The sequence below is a fragment of the Manis pentadactyla genome, chromosome 10 (assembly GCF_030020395.1).
Source record: "Manis pentadactyla isolate mManPen7 chromosome 10, mManPen7.hap1, whole genome shotgun sequence".
NCBI lineage: Eukaryota > Metazoa > Chordata > Mammalia > Pholidota > Manidae > Manis > Manis pentadactyla.
In genome coordinates, this window is record NC_080028.1 from 113294134 (window position 1) to 113314822 (window position 20689).

Consider the following 20689-nt stretch of genomic DNA (forward strand, 5'->3'; position numbering starts at 1 on the left):
CTGAATCGTTGGAGCCTCCAACCTCCAGTCTCACTGCTGACATTAGCAACATGGGAACTGGTACAAATAGGAGAAAATATCACAAAAGAGGTATTGGCTTCTTCTTATACTTTCCTGTGTTTCCTACTTTTTCCAAAAACCTAAAAATGATTCTCCAACTTGATAAAGAATTATTCAGCTGCCCAAAACCAAAACCGCCAAAAATAAAAAAAGATGTCAAAACGTAACACCCCAAGTCTGTGGCTCAATAGGAACAAGCTGCCCAAAACCAAAACCATAAAAACAGACAAAAATAAAAAAAGATGTCAAAATGTAACACCCCAAGTCTGTGGCTCAATAGGAACAAGCTGTAAAGAATTATCTTCTGGAAGAAGTGACTTTACTCAGAAGGGTACCTAGTGCCTCCAAGTGTCTGACTACTGGCTCCTTGTATTGTCTTCATTCATTAAACAAATGGAGCCCTATTGAATGTAACCTATGATTACCACTGCTTGGGGTAGAATAAGAGGACATTATGTTTCCATCTTTTTTTTTTAGGCATCGCCTATAAAGGCTAAAACCAAAGTTGATCGTCATCCTAAAGGACATTTACAGGTGAGGGAATCTTTCCAGAGCTGTGGGAGGAAAAAGGAAAGGGAAGGGAAGAATAACAAAAGGGAAAACAAAATCGACCTCTGCAATAGGTGTGCTTTATTTCACAAGAAATGATCTTCACACTGACACAGCCTCATGCTTTAAATGATAACTAACGGCCAACAAGCAGCTAACAAAAGACTATATGCTTCATAAGCATGATATCATTGGATCGAATCCTCACCAAAATTCTCTAAGACAAGCACTCTTATCTGGAAGAAATGGAGACTTAAGAAGTACCTTAGCACACACAAACAGAAATTAATTTAGCTAGGCCTTGAAGAGAGTCCTTTGGAATCTAGGACCCCTAAACTTCCTCCTTCCGCTGCACTGCCTCCCCGCCCACCGTGCCTGCATGTATTGGGCCACAGGCAAGCAGAGGCTGAAATTTCTTTCCTTGCCTGTGCCTTAGATGCTACCTTTCTCATCTGGATCTTATAAAACAATTTATTTGGAGTCCATGGAAAGCGAGAACGTGAACGAAAAAGCTGTGAGCACAACACGTATGTACAACAGGAACATAACAGAGGCACCCTGGGGTCAGCGCCACATTGGATCCTGAATTACCAAGTGGCCATAGTGAGGCTTGTTTCCACAAGAATGATTTTTGAAGAGAAGTTATTACATGAATTGCATCTCCGTCCTCTGTCCCACCCCTGATCTCATAGCTACTATTGCTCCATGGTGGAGGGGCACGAAATTCAGATCTTGGTTACCAACTCCCCACAAAAATAAGATAGCCAAGGAAGGAATCTGAGCACCCTCCAGCCACCCCTCCAGCTTCCAAATCATCCTAGAGCTTTGGTAAAAGAGAGGAAAGAGATTTACCTGCTGCTATGGAGGCTGAAGCCTGAAAGTCATGTATGACCTTTGAAGGACTGTAATGGTTTTAATCACAGGAATAGCATCTTTTTGACAGGCAAGAGAGAGAAAAGAGCTGAACCACTCTGCAAATATTAACCAGGCTATTTTGGAGCAATGGCTATTGCATTTGAAATCTTTCATCATTGGTCTATACTTAGAATTGAGAAGAGCCTGGGGGAGGAGAATGGAGCAGTGCTAATCCGCAGTTGTTTTGAAGTTACCCTGTAAACAGGTTAGCATCTCAACGGCGGCAAATGGAAGCATTCAACGCTTTGTTTCAATACGGGGATTCGCTCCGCGTATTTTTTTCGCTGTTTTACCTGTTCTGCATATAGGTTGTCACATCGTTCTAGGGTTGATACTTCTCAGTTTTCTTTCAAACTAGATGTTCTAGAGAGCACTGGCTGTAATCACATTGGGAGACTGATGCTCCATGACAGCTAAAAGTTGGATTGAGTTTCAGGAGCTACTATATATAAAGCTGGGGCGACTTATGTCACCGCACTAATTAAATGCCATCTGGGTGGTTCCTCTGGGTTTTTGAGCCCATCACCCAGTTCAGACCGAGTCAGAGGCCAAGGAGGAGAACATGATGATGGACCTTTTTGAAACTGGCTCCTATTTCTTCTACTTGGACGGGGAAAATGTTACCCTGCAGCCGTTAGAAGTGGCCGAGGGCTCTCCTTTGTATCCAGGGAGCGATGGTACCCTGTCCCCCTGCCAGGACCAAATGCCCCCGGAAGCTGGGAGCGACAGCAGCGGAGAGGAACACGTCCTGGCGCCCCCAGGCCTGCAGCCTCCTCATTGCCCTGGCCAGTGTTTGATCTGGGCCTGCAAGACCTGCAAGAGAAAATCTGCCCCCACCGACCGGCGGAAAGCCGCCACCCTGCGCGAGAGGAGGCGGCTAAAGAAAATCAACGAGGCCTTCGAGGCACTAAAGCGGCGGACTGTGGCCAACCCCAACCAGAGGCTGCCCAAGGTGGAGATTCTACGGAGCGCCATCAGCTACATCGAGCGGCTGCAGGACCTGCTGCACCGGCTGGACCAGCAGGAGAAAATGCAGGAGCTGGGGGTGGACCCGTTCAGCTACAGACCCAAGCAGGAGAATGTACGCGCAGATGCTGCCAGGGCAGGGAATGCAAAGGCGGATTAGACGCTCTCCTCGGGGCCTTAACGTCCAGCTGCTCGGTCCCCTTTCCCGTCCCCCTTCCTCTCCCGCCCCTCCCGCTCCGTCTCTAATGAACCCCCAGTGACCCGTGAACACGGGGTGCCCACAATAGGCAGGAAATTCGTATGCGGCCCTAGCAAGCAGGGGAAGACCCCCCCCCCCACAAGCCCCACCAGCCCACCCCCGGAAGCGACGCTTCTTTCCTAATCTGCTGCCTTGGTTTTCCTCCAGCTTGAGGGTGCGGATTTCCTGCGCACCTGCAGCTCCCAGTGGCCAAGCGTTTCGGATCATTCCAGGGGGCTCGTGATAAGCGCCAAGGAAGGTAAGGTACAAGAGAGGGCGCCGGGCTGCGCTAGAAACATGCCTGCAGGGCTGGGGTGCTCGCTCGGGGCAGAAAGGCCTTCGAACGCGCGCGGGGACGCGCCCTGCAAAGACGCTCCTGGCGCGCGGCTGCGCCGCCCGCCCGCGCTGCCCAAGCGGGCCCAGGCGGGGCGCGGAGCTGTGGTTGTAACTTTCTTGACTGCTACGCGTGTTGTGTTTTTGTTTGTTTGTTTCCCTGCGCTCAGGAGGGGCAAGCATTGATTCGTCGGCCTCGAGTAGCCTTCGATGCCTTTCTTCCATCGTGGACAGTATTTCCTCGGAGGAACGCAAACTCCCCTGCGTGGAGGAGGTGGTGGAGAAGTAACTCGGCGCCGGTGGTCGGGACGTTCTCCACGCAGCAGAAGATCCCACCCTCCCTTCTTCCCCTAATCCTTTAGATGAGGTCACATTACATGAGTATTTAGGAACGCGGACCCAGGAGTTTACGAAAGGGAAGGAGATGCTCACAAAGAAACTTCTGGGAAACTTGTGCACGCCAGAATGAAAAAAATTAAGCCCTTTGGCTTCGGGCTTTTATTTTTGGAACTGCGAGTGGCTTAGGTCTAGCGGCCTTATTTTGTTCTTGTTTGGTTGATTTTGTAATGTATTTACTTTTATTACGGTGATCCTTTTGCGTCATGTTCAAAAAGTTCATTCCTGTCTAAAGCAAAGTGGGAACGTTGCATTTAAATGTTAGTGGTATTGAATATATTTTTGTAAATAATGTTAGTACTTTCGTTTTTTTTTATGTAAACCTAAGAAATACATTTTAAATGTGGAATGACGTATTTGCATATAAAATGTGCGAGGATCCTGGTATTGTAATATTAAAAAAAATAAGTTTCTATATGAACAAAGTTGGTCCTAATTTGATTCAATTGAAGAAAAATGGTTGAGGGCATGTGTACAACAAAGAGGAGCCCTATTTTAACTTGGACACCACACAGCCCATACTTTTTTGGTGTTTTCTAAAAGGCTGGCTTAAAAGGAGGAAAACTGGTAGTTTTGCTGTGCGTGAAATAAACTGTTCACTTTGCTCTCCCACGTAGACTTCACACCTGTGGTCAGGAATGCAGAATACCCAGACTCTGCCAGTCTTTCTTCTTTCAGCATCCTGTTTCTTTCTGTTTTAACTGTTCTATATCTGGAGATGTGGGTAGGATTTACCTTCGCAAGTTAACAGCTGGATTCTCAGTCCAGTGAAATGGCCTTGTTGCAAGAAATTGCCACACAAAAACTTTTTGCTTATTTCCCTACAAAGATCTTCAGCAAATTTAGCCCAAATTGCTTTCCCTCTTTGGCTTTCCCAGGCCCCGCCTTCCATGAAGCAGCCTTCATCTGGAGGACCCAGGGGCTGCCCGGCCCCCTCCCTGGGTTTCTTGAGCTGAACTAGTGGCTAGAACACCAGAATATCCTCACGGCCTCGTGGCCTGGGTTTGTTTTCCAGTCAGAATGCTGAGAGCAGGAGACAATCTGTCTCTTCCGGGAGGGTGGGCTTCTTTGAAGGAAGGGTTGCTTCAGAGAAGGAAGGGTTAAATGGTTGAGGTCAAAAGACACCACCACACATGAAACCTCTTAGCTGGACCAAATAGCAAAGCCCTAGAGAGGCTAGAAACCCCAGGAGCTCCTCACCGTGAGGATTTTACGACGTGTGCCAGGTCTGTTTATCCTGTAACCTCAGGAAGAACCGACCACCATGAATCGCAGTGGGCAGTGAAGCCGAGGGGAGGGTCAGCCATTGTTTGGAATTGCTACTTCTCTCTAACATTCTATAAAAGGCACCTTCACTCTCAGCCCCCTTCCCCACCCTTAACTTCTTCCTTCCTTCTTTTTCTCCACAGCTGGTCCTCGGTTCACAGATGTGGAAATCAAACCAAATTCAGTATTTCCTAGTCATTCTTCCTAACCCTTCAGTCCGGACCTCCCAGTTGCACACCAGATACTGCCACAGACAATGTCTCCTGCAGGCACAGGGCCGTATCTTGCCCCTTTTCTGTCTCAAAAGGCCTTTTCATGAGGGAAATACTTTGTTTTCTGAGCATCTGGATGATTCTAGTTACTCCTAGAATACTTCTAAATGCAGAAAGGTTTATAGAGGAAACTGACATGGACATATAAGCCCTCCCAAATGTTTGAGAAAAGCAGACAGGCATGTTAGTGAATACAAACTGCTGAGTTTCTGTGGCTGTTGACTACCTGGCTTGAGTCCCGGCAACTGCTGTGTAGCCTCGGGCTGTCCCTGCTCCCCTCTTCTCCCGGTTTCCTCATTATAAAGTAATGGGAATGACAATAATGGTGCTTAACTCCTGGGGTTGTGAAGATTCGCTAAAATAACACATGTAAAGTGCTTCGCCAAAACAGAGCACAAAATAAACACTAAATGTCGACTCTCTTTATTTTTTATTCGTAAATCTAAATTGACCATCAAAAGGCTTTTCTTCCACCAAAAGCCAAAGTTCCTTCAGATTGAGTTTCCCAACCTTTGCCAGCTCTGGCTGGGGGAAAGTATTTATAACAATGAGACCAGCAGCAATATGAATGAGCCATTCTTAGCATTTCACATATTTACTCATATAATCCTGCAAAAACCTTCAAGAAGTACTGTTACCTCTTATGAAAACGCCAGCCTTTGAGATAGAAAGGTTCTTGCATTTTAAGTACAGAACCAAAATTTAGAGCCAGTCAATGTCAGTGGCTTCATGTGATCCCTCAATCCCCACGTACCCTGAAAGAGAAACCTTGGGAAAGAAAAAGATGGAATATTTATGATCCATAGAATAATTTGGCTCTCTTTGACAACTGTTTTCCAAAAGCTCTTTCTCAAGAGTGGTTAGCTAGTGGACTCTAGAGCAGTCATTTAATTAAAAGATAAGTGGTATAGCCTTTCAAATTATCTAATTAGAGCATGTGTGGATATGTCTGAGTAGTATGCATATCCAATAATCATGCTTATCATGTATATATAATTTTTTTCCTGAGAATCAATTGAGATTTACCCTAATATGTGTGTATATATAGATTTAACTCAGATTCATGCCACAACTGAAATCAAACATCATAATTGACCAGGTGAATTCATTTACATTATGATTGCACATGTATTTGTAAGATTTGTATTCTAAACTGCTAAGCAGCAGAATGCTTTTATCGATTCGTGAGCTTTACTTGCTGATAGATTTTATTCAGTCTTTGCAAACCAAATCTTCTCTATCTCCCCTAGCTGGGTAACTTGAGAATTGTTTGAAATAAATTTGCCTATAGAAGTCTCTTTGTTAAGTAGAGCAAATGTTTCCTAAAGACTTCACTGTCACCCCACTGCTTTAGCTGACGTGTTAGGCTTTGCAATGAAATCCTTGGTGTGTTTGCAATTAAAATATTTTTTATTTCATATTAATGATGATAACCTTTACTAGGGCCAAAGCCAAAACAAACAGGGCCATGGAAACAGAAAATCAAGATGTAATAACTCAGTAAAGATAAACAACTTGGGATTCAAACTGAGCAGCTTTCCAGAGGCAGGCATAAAGTTACCAAGAATAAAATAATGAGTGACTTTCTTTTCTATATTACTATAGAAATAATTTGTGGAACATCAAATATCAGCTTTCTCAAACTAACTTTAATCATCACACCTGGATCACTGAATTTCAGCCCTGAGCACACTGGAAATTAATTTATGTCTAACAGACTTATTTTGAGGGGAAGGGATCTTTCATATATTTGAGAAGTGAGAGTACCACACTGAAACTCAGTGATCCTCATCTACTCCTGAGCCTGACAGAGAATTCTTGGGTTGCAAAAGTAACCTCTATCCTTGAAAAGACATTATTTACTTCAAGTTAGGATTTATCCACTTGTACTTTTCTCTTAATTATATTTTATCCCATTTATTCATCCCCAAATCTTCTTCCCAGACCACCATATCTGAAAAAACCGTATTAAAATATCTTTGTTTAAACTTTGAATATCTCATTTCCTAATCTAATATATTAGTAAATTAGCAAAAACATGGTATTTCCCCCAAAAAGCCAAGGAATCAGGCATGTCTCCAACAGACACCCCTTCAATCATCTCTTAAACTCAAAAGAAGTGTTACAGAAGGTGACCCTAGTCCAAGAGGTTTCATTCTGAAAAAGCAATTTGGGGCAAGCCTAGTTCAGAGTCACCCTGTGAGATGGAATGGCTATGCCATGTGCTGGAACAAAGACAATGCCGTGTAAGAACTGGCTACTTTCTCTACTCTCAAGGCTGCTAACAGTCCTTCCTTCGGCCTTTGATCTCTCTTGGGAGTCTTCGAATTCAAGCAGAGGCCAATGTCTTCTTCAGCTGTCTTCTGCACAAATTCTTCCAGCAGCTTTGGCAGGTACTAATGTGTTTACTTAGGTGTGCCTGGTTCCCAGAGTGATCAGCAGCTTGAAATTGTTTAGCACATTGTAAATTCAAATATGATAAGCAGAAATCTCCAGAAGAACTCTCTTTGTCCAGGAGTTGATAAGGGCCTCAGGTAGCGGCAGCAGTGAATTGAAATGGGCTTATCTGTCTACATGTATTTGGTTTCTCCCTCTAGGAGACACATGGAGAATTTTCAGTAATAAGAATCCCTGGGGTCTGCAAAATTTACTAGGAAGGGAAGCGCTGAGCATCATTTTGCTGGTGTGGTCTGTCCATCAACACTAGGATTGTTGCCATAATGTTTAAACAAAAATAGGTTCTCTTAAAAAAAATAAAAAGGTTGATAATTACTTAAAGGTTTATGCCATTAAAACTTGTTCATAAGTGTTAACTGTAAGAAAATCAAACATGTATGTACTTTTCTTTGGAATGTATAGTGAAAAAAAATTTTTTTAATTATCTACTGCCCCCAAACTTGGTGGGCTTCATTTATAACAGCAAACATGGCTTAGGTTTCTTCTCAGTCCGCCTCCTGCAAGGCTCTCCTCACCCTCAGGATTAGAATAGCATGTCTAACAACCTGTTTACATATTAAATGTACGTGAGTTTTTGTTGCACGTAAGAAAGGCACTTCTCTGGAAAGAAAGTATTTTCATTTTTTTCTATGAGGAACAAAAGCCAATCTAATCTGATTTTGAGTAAAAGAGCACAGGGGGAGCAGAAGATCTTTTCCAAAGTTACTTTTAACCTTTCTTACACTTCCTTGTTCAATCTCCCCACTCAGAAAAATTGTTTTTCTGCTTACCCGCTTTCCCACTTGCTCTCACGCGGGCTCCCCTCGGAAAAGAGCTACCTAACCTCTCCTGAACTGGGGGACCCCGGGCATCTTTGAGGCGCTGACTTCCTCCCTTCTTTGTATAATGCCTCCCATTTTTTTTTCTCTTTTCCACCTTTCGCCCCTGACAGCGGTTTGAAAGTTTTGTCTCGTTTTTTACCTTGGTGCTCTGAGATCCTGTTTTCAGCACTTGAGTCCCAAGGGTCCTCAACCCCGGACCTTGTGTCCCCCCTAGCGAGTCCCATTAAGCCGCCGGGCGCTTGTGTTTTCTCGGCTTCTTTAGTTCCACTAGCCCGCGGCACTCTGGTAAATTTGTTTTGAGATCACCTTACCACCACAGACAGCCCTAACCTCCGAGAACTCCCGTCACTGACAGGGCCTCCTGAGTGACAGCGTCTTCCCAGGCCCGGGAGGGCAGCGGGAGAAGCCCGACGCCCCAGCTCCAGGGAGTCGGCCCTGCAGCGCTGAGTACGCGCGCGCACTGAGCCCGAACTGCTAGGAGAAAACAAACAAAATTCACATGTGGAGCGCCAGGTCCGGAGAAGGGGATGCCTACTTTTCAATCCTATGCGACCAGGGGCATATTACCTACCCCTTGAGCTTCTGTTACCTTCTATTTAAAAATGGATCTAATAATAGTTCCCAATGAGAGGTTGGAAGTGGTAAACGAGTGGATACGTGGAAAGGGTTGAGAACAGTGCTTGGCAAATAGAAAAGTCTTAATAATTGTTACAAATGCCGCACCCTGAGGGATTGGGTACAAAGCACATTAGGTGCCCGGTGGACAGAAATCAGCAGAAAGGTGAGAAGCAAAACTTATATATTCCATTTAAACTCCAGACAGCATGTTTATTTGTGCCCAAATCATGTATCTAAGCTGTTTTACCTGCGACCAGTGTGGTAACGTCTGGGCTCCGTAGCTAAAAGCAGTAGTATTACTGCTGCTGGTCAGAACCTGTGGGGCCTGGGTGAGAACATCTCTCCAATATTGTACTTCAGAGGTAGCAATGGGCATGCCTGCCAATGCTTCCACCAGTCTTCCATGCCCCCTGGGTCCTTTAGGAACTCGACTCTTAGCTGGTGTAGCCCTGGTACCCTATTCATTTCAAAGTCACCCACTTGTTAATAGTGCTAAATAAAGTGCAGATGGATTTCCCACTGGCCATTTAGGCAGCGCGTTGTTGTGAAAGGGGGCCTGTCTTTCACAGGGGTAGTCAGGGTGTCTTTATTTCAGGGATGCCCTAACGGGAGAGAACAGAGGCGAGCACGTTTCAGCGGACTTTAGTACCTGACACTCCCCCATCCCTGGTTTTCTGGGCCTTGGCTTTGGGGAGTGGGTCTCCCCCTAAAAAAAAGTGTGCATTGCTCCAGCAACCCTTTAGGAAAGTAATTTTACGAAAAAGCAAGAAAAACAGAAGTGCCCCTCTGCCCGCTCCCGACTAACTTTGGAGCCACAACACTTACTGGACTGAGTGAGCAGAGATCCGGGTGAGAACACTCTCTCCTGTTGTAATGGGATCTGGAGGTGGGTTAAGGGTGGGGGAGGATTGGCAAAAGCTGATTAATAGATTCACTCTTACTTAAATGGCAGCCCTCCCCTCTCCCCTTCTACCTACCAACATTTCAAAGACTGCTGCGACTGCTTTTCTAGAAGGCTTTGGTCGCTGGAGTGTGTGAAGTTACTCGGGGTTTGAGGAGCTGGAAATTTTACACGAGCGGAGAGGGATTGCTTGCCGGCAGCTGGGATGCATCTGTAACGGTGTTCGTTTGCCTGAAGGCAGAAAATTAGAGACCCCAAAGCCCAGCTTGGCTGTTTAGTCTGTCGAGATGAGGGGGCGGAGCAGATAGAGAGGGAGAAAGGAGACGTGCCCCTGGAAAAGAGAGTTCGTCGTCCATAACTCAGTTTCCTAGAATAAAGCTCCCAGAGTGGCCTCAGCGCGGGTCTTCCGCCGTCTCGGGGTCTAGCAAAGGCCTGGCCCAACCGGGGAGGCGCTCAGGAAACGTGCAGAAGGGGAAGGGCAGGGAGCACTGCTCCTAGTCACGGGCTCTTCATCCCACCTGGCTTTAGATGAGCAGACACGGAGAAAGAACTCAGAGCGAGCCCTGTCTTGGGGAAAAAGAACCTCTCCGCTTACCCCCAATAACACAGAGCCTATAAAATGAAAAATCTGATCAGAATAGATCTCCCTTAAATCTAGGTTCACTCTATGATTGAAAGTGTCAGTTTAAGTCTTTAGCAACCATTATGTGGTTCACTGACTGAAAAACTTTCCGAGATAACCAAAACTCATGAAAAAAAGAAACAAACACCTAAAACTAAGGTGAATCCTCCTGCCCAGGATTAGAAGGAACGTCGGCTTTTGGTGTCGGCTCAGAGGGATTTCTGTTCATTTTCTTTATAAAAGTGTGAGCAGTTGCTAAAAGTTGGACTTCCTTCGTTCCTTTTTGTCTGTGACACTCTTTAAGTGATTGCTTGGTTTAGGTAATCTGGAGAGAGCCAGTGAGCGGGTAGGCGAGTCAGCCCCCCGCCCCAGCAGAGATGCAGTAAAACAATTAGCATCGAAAGGAGCTGTAAACAGCAAACTGTCTCTAGAGGGAAGGAGGAGGTTTGCCCAGACAGCCCCGGCGGGGGTTGCGGTGGGATATGCTAATAATGCCCGGCCACCTCCCTCCCACAAGAATATATAAAGAGCCCCAACCCTAGAGCGCAGACCCAGGCCGCCAGACGTCTGCCCTTGTTAATTACCAGCAACACAGACCAGGGGGCTCTGCCCGGGATTTGCCCGCCCGCAAGCAGCTCCAGGCGCCCGTTTTCTCCCTCATCTCTCTCGCTGCTGTCCAGGTGCACCGCCTGTTTCACCGCAGAGGATGGACATGATGGACGGCTGCCAGTTCTCGCCTTCCGAGTACTTCTACGAGGGCTCCTGCATCCCGTCCCCCGAGGGCGAGTTTGGGGATGAGTTTGAGCCACGAGTGGCTGCCTTCGGGGCTCATAAAGCAGAGCTGCAGGGCTCAGACGAGGACGAGCACGTGCGAGCGCCGACAGGCCACCACCAGGCCGGCCACTGCCTCATGTGGGCCTGCAAAGCATGCAAGAGAAAGTCCACCACTATGGATCGACGGAAGGCGGCCACCATGCGCGAGCGGAGACGCCTGAAGAAGGTCAACCAGGCCTTCGAGACTCTCAAGAGGTGCACCACGACCAATCCCAACCAGAGGCTGCCCAAGGTAGAGATTCTCAGAAATGCCATCCGCTACATAGAGAGCCTGCAGGAGCTGCTGAGGGAGCAGGTGGAGAACTACTACAGCCTGCCGGGACAGAGCTGCTCTGAGCCCACCAGCCCCACCTCCAACTGTTCGGACGGCATGGTAAGAGAGAGTTCTGGTACCTACTCAGCCACCCCGATCTTTTCCAAAAGTCTCTGCATCCCATTTAAACCAGGTGTGGCCACCAAATATCCAATGGTTATTGGTAGATGGCTGGGGGTGGCAGTGAGGAGGCAGTTGCTGCAAGAGAAAAGAGGTGCCAGATTTAGAGATGCCAGCAAGCAGCTGCTGAACAGGATTTTAGTGTGATTTCCTACCAGGTTCTAGGTATTCATTTTAGGAGAGAGTTGTCATGTGAGGTAGGTGACTGTGAATGATCAATAACATGTTTTCTCCATTACTTGGTTTATTTCCAAAATATACCACCAGTGGACCCTGCCATACAGTTACATCTTAAGGCACTTGTCTGAAGCCCTCACTGCCTCACAGTTTATAAAGTAATGAAAGAAGTGGAAAGAAATACCCACATGGCCCCAGTCCCTGCTCTGCTGAGGCCTGGCTGGAAGGAGATGTTGAAGCATTCTTTTCAGAGGGTGTTTGCTCCAACGCTGCCAGGTTTTAATGTGTTTTTGCCCTGGGAAAGTGTTCTTTCCCTGAATTAGTGTGGCTTCCTTTTACTCCAATCCATTTTGCATGGTTAACCAATGCCCGTTGCTGCTGAATTCCACCCCCTCTTCCCTTTGTTGCTGTTCTCCTCTCCTCCAAGCACAGAGCTTGACCTCGGTGCCCTTGCAGTTGGGTGAGGGCTAATCCTTCCTAAACTGAGGCAGTGAAGGTGACTGAGAGTGGGCAGTTAAGGAGCCAGTGGGCAGGTGCTGCCTCCCCGCTAGGTCCGAGCATCTTTTGCCAAGATCTGAAAACAAACTTCCTTTGTGTCTTATATTATAGCCTGAATGTAACAGCCCTGTCTGGTCCAGAAAAAGCAGCAGTTTTGACAGCATCTACTGTCCTGATGTACCCAATGGTAAGAATTGATGACCACTCGGGTGTTTAAAGATGAGTTCAACTTCCCCATTCTGCCTGTCAAAGCAGAATCAGTTCTTCCAGGCAGTACTGGAGAAGGGGAGAGAAAGCATCCTTTCTTATGGGCAGTTTTTTTGCAAAGCAAAATGTACACATATCTTTTGCTCAAAATCCCCCTAACAGATAAACACACATGTAGACATCGGTGGTTGAAATATTACTAGAGGGATTCTCTGCTCCCTAAATTCACCTAGTGAATTGCTAAGTATTTGTTGCAAATTTCTACATCAGACTTTCTTTGACCATCTGACCTCTGGGTGTCAAAGGAGCTGACCTATTTTTAGGGGTGGCATAAGCAAGTCTGTCTATTTGGGGATTTCCTTTATAATGGTTTTTTCCTTGTATCCTTAGTGTATGCTACAGATAAAAGTACCTTGTCTAGCTTGGATTGCTTATCCAGCATTGTGGATCGGATCACCAACTCAGAGCAACCTGGATTGCCTCTCCAGGACCCGGCCTCTCTCTCACCAGTGGCCAGCACCGACTCTCAGCCTGCAACTCCAGGGGCCTCTGGTTCCAGGCTCATCTATCACGTTCTATGAACTAAAATCTAGTCTAGATCAGTTCTGCCCAGAGGGCCTATTACACAGGAGGAAGGAGGCCTCAAAAGTCCGAAAGCAAGACAACGTGCATACGAAGATTTCCTTGCACTTGTAAATTTGTAAATATTATCTTGCCACTTTATAAGAAAATGTATTTAACTAAAAGCTAAAAAGTCACCTTTGCAATTAATACTTTATTATTTCCCTCCTCCTCCTTCTTCTTTGCTTTAGATACTATTAGTTCCAGTTATATTACTTCTGATAGGAGGCAACTCACTGAAGGTAGCTTAATGCAACACTTAACTTAAGTTTTTTTTAAAATAAATATTGCTTATCAAGATATTATCTCTGGTATTTAGATCTTTATTTTTTCCTTCAAAACATTAGAACAGCTGAAAATCAGTTTCAGGAAGCTTTAAATATATTTAACTATTGTTTTTCTCTTTAGCCCTTTGGTTATATTGTATTAAATAAAAAGGTAACAATACTGCCTAATGGTATATATTTTTATCTCTTCTTACAAAAAATGCATATTTTAATGTAAACACAAAATAGTACTTTGTGGATAATTTCAAGATATAAGAAATTTTGGAAATTCCACTATAAATAAACTTGTTTAAATGAAGAAATGTTTTGGTTCATGATTTTTAGAAAGAACATCCCTAAAGGAATTAGCAGTCATTGACATTAAATCTTTTTAAACAGTTGACTTTGTGGATAAATCTGAATATGTGCCATCTCATGGATTCTGTCTGGGTCCTGTTGATGTCACAAATGAAAATGCCATATTTCCAATTTAATCCTATTTCAAAGGAGCCTACCAAATACAATTTTTTCTTTATCTTACCACCATATCATATATGTCAAGTTGTGTGTGTGTGTGTGGAGGGAATGTGGAAATTATTCAGGACAATAACATATGTTTAAACAAGAAGAAAGTACAACACTACATCATTTTAATTCTTACAGTACATTGGAAATAATGAGTTAGATCATATTTATCTACTTGCCTGAAAATATATCAATACATTAATATATTAATATTGTCAATGAAATACTTAAGGATATTGAGTTAATTGAAGAATAAGAAAATTCATACAACACAGGAAAGTAAGCAGACTGCATTGACTTCCTTGTCTTCACAGGCTTTTTGACTTTGTCAGTCACATTGTGCATGTGAGTGATGGATATGAGTCTGTTGCTGTTTATCAGTAACAGACTCCTTTAGAAAGTCTCCTTTAGAAAGAATTGAGATGAAAAAAATAGGACAACTAAGTGAATAATTAGGTTGAGACAATCATGGGATAATTCTCACAAGCATACCATCGAAAGAAATAGAAAGGAAATATCCTTAGAACATCTGTAGTAGCTGTTCATAGCAAGAACATAAAGATAAATATTTCACCCTCTTATTTGGACATTAACTTAGAATTTGGCTAAGGGTTTGTAGCTACACAGATTAATCAACCAAAGCACCCAGTGTCTGCTAGAGCTTGGCAGTCCTACTGTTCTCAGGAAGATTTCCCCTTCTTTCGGATGTGGAACTTGTGCTTGCCAAGTCATCAGGCTTAAAAGCATAGAAATTATTCCACAAAGGGAGGGAGAGGAGAGGGGCTGATGTCAAAAAGCAATGTAGCCACAGTCAGTCTGTTAGCATTGTGCCCTGATGTGCAATGCTTACTTTTCACACACAGGTCAGTCTTGCTTTACCTATGATTTGGTAGAGTGAGGTTATGAGGTGAGTGGAGAGTTCAAGGGGGCACCATAGAGGTGCAGATACAGTTTCAACCTAAGTCTGAGTTAGTCGCTTTCATTAGACACTAGGTACTTTTTCTCCTGTTTATGCTTTTGTGGAGAGGCTGTAGATTCATTGGTCTTTGTAAAATTAGAAAAAAAGGTATTATCCAAAGATTGTTTTGTGTTTTTACAAATTCATTTAAAAAACACATTACCATACTCTGTTCCACTTAATAAAAGTAAGCAGAGAATGTAATTTTTAATTCATGTAAATAAAAATTAACTTTCTTATGAAACCCTAGTTACTTATATGACTTGGAATTGTATTTGATGTTCTAGTGACTGTTATGATGCTTCAAAGTATTTAGAGATTTCCTGTGGACTGGATTTAATATGGGTAGTGATCAATGTATCATTAAAGACCATGCGCTCCATGTCGGATTGCTTAATTAATGTCATTTCCAGCATACTAGTGTTGAAGACCCGTCTTCCCTCAGTAAACGCTCAGCACAACACATCACATGCAGTCACATATACTTGTCTGACAAAGGGCCTTCTGGAATTGGTTCTCCAGTAGGCCAGACCATCACAAGCCTTTTCTTCAAGAAAGTAAGGGGCGGGGAGCGTTAGTGCCAGGGAAGGTGAGATACTGGTAAAATATTCTGGTAAGGACCGGATATTGCTGTCAGAAAGAAGTCCTCTGGAGTGAGCAGGTTTGGCTGACAGCATGTTTCAGACCACTTCATCTCAGCTGGTGGTAAAATTCAGTTAACAGTCAAATATCCGGAAACAGCTAGGAAAATGGTCCCTTTACTATTTGCAAACCTGAGGAGGAGTAGGTTCACAGGAAATAGAGGCAAAAAGATTCCTTTCTCCTCATGCCTGGGAAATGCAAGCTGACTCAGTTACATAGGGAAACTGTGTGCAATGAGGTTATAGAAATTGGAAAGGACTATTTGGAAGCAGGTTGCTATATAAATCAGAGTGTCTTGATGGTCCTTACTTCTTTCTCTTTTGAAAGATGCAGGTCAGATAAAATTAGTAACTATATTTTTTCTGTAAGTTCTTCATTAAGTTGGCATTCATATATATATATATATATATATATATATATATATATATATATATATATACACACATACACACACACACACACACACACACACACACATATACTTACCTTGAGAGTGGTTATTTCCCGACATTCATTCTTTGGGGTTGTAAGTTACTAGATTAAAGTACTCATTCAACTTTCTGACTTTCAGAGGAATGATATTTCCGGGAATGACATAGAGTACATCTATTTGTAACTTCAGACAGTCTCTGCTCAAATGGCAAAATACCCCTGAAAATATCACCACTGAAAGTTCCCACATTACAAAAAGCACAGAACATCAACTTTATTTCCCTTAACAATTCTGATTATAGATATTTCAGTTAACTAGTGATTTAGTTGTTTAACATGGTACATTTTCGGAGCAAACTCTAGAATTTCATCCAAAGTCTGAAGTGAGTCTGAAATCATTAATGTATTGCTATCCTGTAAATTATACTTGCTACATTTGCAAAATGGAGTAAATGATAGGTTATCATAAGATCATAATGACCACTAAAATTATTTTAATGTTACAATCTTACACAAATAATCCTTTGCAAAGGGAAAATAAGCCAGATTTTATGTCCATCTATGCTACTTAATTCACTTCATTACAGATTAAGTGGGCACTGATGATAAAGCACAACTAGCAATTATTGAGTATTTATTATGCAAATAAGAAAACTGAGGCGTAAGCAGTTTAGTAATTTGCCCAACAACACTCTGTTTGGGCTTCCTCATAGCACATGTCCCAGGAGGCTCAGGCACAGGTTACAAGTTTTCTATGATCTAGCATCGGAAGTCCCAGAAGATCACATCTGCTGCATTCTTCCGGTCGAGCAAGCTGCTACAGCCAGCCTAGATTCACGGAGAAGCAAATTAAACTCCATTTTTCAATGAAAGACTAGTCATGAATTTGTAGCCACATTTAAACTACCACAATGACTAGTATATACTCGCCGTCTCTCTCCTTACCTCTCGCCCATTCCACGCATTCGCTGTCACCGGGCTCTGACTCTCCCACTATCTGTGGTCCAGACAGCCTTCAATCAGCGGGCTGTTCCTGCACCCGGCAAGCTTATACCTCCAGCCCAGATGTCTGCCCTGATCTTTAGAGTTATTCTTCGCATCTCTTGATGTCTCAGTAGCCCCTCCAATTAAACATGCTCCAAATTAAACCTACGATGCTGCACCTCTCTCTCTACCTCTTCACCCAGCTCCCTTTCGGGGTGGACTCTCTCAGTGAATGTTACCAGTTGTGTAAGTATGAAATTTCACTTAATCTCTTGTTTAATTCATTACAAAATCCTATGAATTTATTCTAAAATCCTTCAAATCTCCACCCTCAATCCAAACTATGGTTACCTCCAACCGGGAGTAGCGTAAGAGTCTCTTTACATGTCCTCCCATATTTTCCCTGGATCTCCTACCTCTGGAGACAGCACACAGGGTTTTCTTTGGAAACTGTCCCTTTCCTTTTCTCAGGCCATGTGGTTCAGGTGGAATGACTGTACTTACCCCTTGGCTCCGGAACGACGCAGGTCATTCAGGCCTGACTGTGAGTGTGTCTTCTTCCCGAGCCATAACACTTGTTTCATGGACGTGAGACTTTTATCACTCGTCAGGTTCCTCTTGCCAAAGGAGCTTTACACATTCTCTCTGCCTGCATTGCTCTTCCACTTCACCTGATAGATTCTCAATATTCCTTTAGATCTCAGCTCAGGCATCAACTGTATGGCAAGTTTCCCTTGAGCTCTTTTATAGTATCAAGTTCTCTTATTCTATGATCTCACAAAAAAAAACCCATATACCTCTTCTCTGTAGCATGTCTTATAACTGCAATTATGCATTAATTTGTGTGATTATTAACATTTTTTGCCATCCACCATGCAAGCAAGGACCTGTTTTTCCTCAAATCTGTGTCCCCTGGGCAATAGTAGGATATTTTGTGTATATTTTTGAATGGGTTAATGTTGTTAGAGAACTTGTTACTGTGAAATGCACTCATTTTCAAAGTCTTATTCATAGGATTTCTTAACACTATTTTTTAATTTTTCTACTAGTTCTCTTAATTGTTGTTATATGTTAATTTCTTGGACTGACTTCTCTTATTCGGGCTGATTCTTATGTATTAGTTTCTTAGGGTTCTTTTGTATCGCCTCTTATTTTTGTTCTATTATGGACTATTTCTACTTCCATAGCTTCACAACCTCCTAAGGGTAGAGTTGTTTCTACCATTGTCTTATCTGTAACTTCTAAGAAAAGCTGCCTTTATTTAGCCACTGATTAGCATGATTGGTCTTTTTAGTAACTGTTAGTCAATTAGGGATGGGTATCTGACCTGAGGACAACTAATCCATAGACTAACTAGCATTTATGAAATGCAGAGCTTGATTCCAACATATGAATTGAGATAAACAGATTCCTTTTATCAGGAGCTCAGACTCAGAGAAATACATTGCCATTTAATAGTGGGAACTAAATTGAAAGTTCGTGATGTTGATGGGGCTGGAGAGATTATGATAGGCTCTACATAAATTGAAATTATGGGGGAATACAAGATTTAAATAACCCCAAGAAGCCCATTGGTAGTGGGATAGAGTGGATTCAGAGACAGAATAGAGTGCAGTCCCTGCTCGGTGTTCAGTATTTAGAGGAGATCTGGGGCCCTGAGCGAGGGCTGAAGTTGAGTCCTGCTTATTTACCACTATCTGTGGGAACTTAGTAAGTTACTAAAATTCTCAAAAGCTGTTTAATCACCCATAAATGTGAATAGTAATGGAATACAAATCACAGAATTATTGTAAGGATTGCATGATATAAGGCATGTAAAATACTTGGTTTAGTGCCTAATACATAACAAATACTCAAGAAATGATCATTAATAAAAGAAAGTATAATGGTTCAGACTTAGGATTAAGACTCATAAACATCTCATGGGGGGTCTTTGGAACAGTCCTGATTCCAGACGCATTTTCCTGCTTCAGTACCCATGAGCCCAAGTGATTCCCTTACTACCCTTCACAAATCCTGTGTGTGAGTGAGCTGAGGGGATCTGCAACTAAAAGAATCACATACAAACATTCTCTAAATATTAATCATTGGGTTTTTCCTTTAGAAGGCCGTTCGTGCTTTCAGTAGTGAACTGAAACTTTCCCCTTTGATGGCCATCTCAACAGGGACAAAATCGTACTCCTCTTCTGCATATTCTGTTTCATTTTGTGGCATCATGTGCATAGAAGACTGCCAGCATTTTAGAATCATTTTTGATTCCTCCATTTCCGCAAAGCAATTAATTGAGTTTCTCTGGAATGTAATACAGAAAGGAATTATAAACAAGTGTATTTCCTCAATAAGCATAACTTTCCACACTTGTAATTTATGAATCAGTCTGACTTTTATAGTCTTTGCATACTATGTTTAATGGAGGAAGATTCCTTTTTTACTCAAAAAATTGTTTGAAGTTAAACATCTGATAATCAAAGGGATTTTAGGGCCTAGGAAATGTTGACCCTAGGCGGAAGTTAAGAAACAACATTTATTAGACACTTCCTTTATACTAGAAACTGAGTTTTACATGTCTTATTTTAACTAGTAGATAAAAAATACTTACTTCTGCTCAAGGAGTGACGATTATGTCCCTGAAGCTGTTTTCTAAGTCTGGGATGCATAATATTTAATCATTAAAACAGCTCAATGAAATGTGTATTACCCAGTTCAGGCTTTAGCTGAGCAGGGGCTTAGAGACAGAGGAAAGTGATATGATCAATTTATTATTAGGGTTATCGTAGAACCCTTCTATTACAGCCCTTTGCAGCAACTAGAGAGTTCAGTGAAAACCTGAGGCAAGGCAAGTATATTAAGCCAGTAACTAGGATCTTGAAAGTGGTATTTAGTGTTCCAGTAGTATGGAATGAGGAAAAGGTAGAGTTAGGAGGACTAATTAAGAGGGTTTCCCATAGCCCGACCATGAAGTGACCTTGTTCTATAGGATAGCCTCACTGTGTTGTCCAGCAAAAGTTGGGGGTGGGGGGTTCCTCAATGAAAGTTGTTGACTGATCCAACCACTGAGGTTGTGTCTGCATGATGCCAGACATCTGGGTATTAAGAGTAAAATCCAGCCATCCAGATGTTAAGGTTACATGATACATTGCCATCAAACATTTAAAACTTTTAACTGATTGACTGCCTTTCTTTACTTCCAGATGAATAACATTGAGTTAACTCAGCTTGAACATGTACCAGTTACTAGTCCTTGTTTTTTTTTTTCCCTGTAGGAAATGGCTAATCAAGTTGCCAATGCTGACAGATTACTAAAATATGAATGGTATATAGAACACAGGTGAATGTTGAAATAAGTGAGAGCTAGTAAATAATGAAGAAAGTGAAAGTTTCATATCATCAGAGATGCATTTTAAACTCTGTGGTGGTTTCCCTTCTCTTTATTCAAAGAGTTTTCATTGGGTTGGGTGTCTCAAGCTTACAGCATTACAGTTCTCTAAGTAACTATTATTTTTTCACATCAAAGCTAACTCCCTGGAAATATTTCACAGACAATTAAATGTTAACACTTTCCTTCTGTGCACAGTTAAAATGTGATATAAAAGTGAAGCATTGCAATACCATATTCAGGTCACTAGAAGTAGATTTTATCCTCCTAAATAAATCCCAACTTTGAAAAAGTTGTACTGTTGCAATTAAATAATGGTGGT

At 42.8% G+C, this 20689-nt stretch overlaps 2 protein-coding genes across 2 annotated transcripts; both read left to right on the top strand.

The window, feature by feature from the left end:
* The first annotated feature begins 1768 nt into the window (after window positions 1–1768).
* On the top strand, window positions 1769–5417 carry MYF6 (myogenic factor 6). Its single transcript, XM_036912331.2, has 3 exons — window positions 1769–2605; window positions 2897–2987; window positions 3232–5417. The coding sequence occupies exons 1-3, from the start codon at window positions 2087–2089 to the stop codon at window positions 3348–3350; spliced, it is 729 nt and encodes a 242-aa protein (XP_036768226.1). The 5' UTR covers window positions 1769–2086; the 3' UTR covers window positions 3351–5417.
* A 122-nt stretch (window positions 5418–5539) lies between these two features.
* MYF5 (myogenic factor 5) lies at window positions 5540–13763 on the top strand. Its single transcript, XM_036912308.2, has 4 exons — window positions 5540–7388; window positions 11095–11621; window positions 12468–12543; window positions 12954–13763. Exons 1-4 carry the CDS (start codon window positions 7205–7207, stop codon window positions 13142–13144), a joined length of 978 nt encoding a protein of 325 aa, XP_036768203.2. The 5' UTR covers window positions 5540–7204; the 3' UTR covers window positions 13145–13763.
* The last annotated feature ends 6926 nt before the right edge of the window (window positions 13764–20689 follow it).

Bases quoted from the DNA above. Each gene is read 5' to 3' on its own strand.
- MYF6 (XM_036912331.2), top strand. From the start codon at position 2,087: ATGATGATGGACCTTTTTGAAACTGGCTCCTATTTCTTCTACTTGGAC. The intron at 2,606-2,896 runs GTACGCGCAGAT...GTTTTCCTCCAG, and splicing joins ACAGACCCAAGCAGGAGAAT to CTTGAGGGTGCGGATTTCCT. The intron at 2,988-3,231 runs GTAAGGTACAAG...CCCTGCGCTCAG, and splicing joins CGTGATAAGCGCCAAGGAAG to GAGGGGCAAGCATTGATTCG.
- MYF5 (XM_036912308.2), top strand. From the start codon at position 7,205: ATGGCTATGCCATGTGCTGGAACAAAGACAATGCCGTGTAAGAACTGG. The intron at 11,622-12,467 runs GTAAGAGAGAGT...CTTATATTATAG, and splicing joins CCAACTGTTCGGACGGCATG to CCTGAATGTAACAGCCCTGT. The intron at 12,544-12,953 runs GTAAGAATTGAT...TTGTATCCTTAG, and splicing joins CTGTCCTGATGTACCCAATG to TGTATGCTACAGATAAAAGT.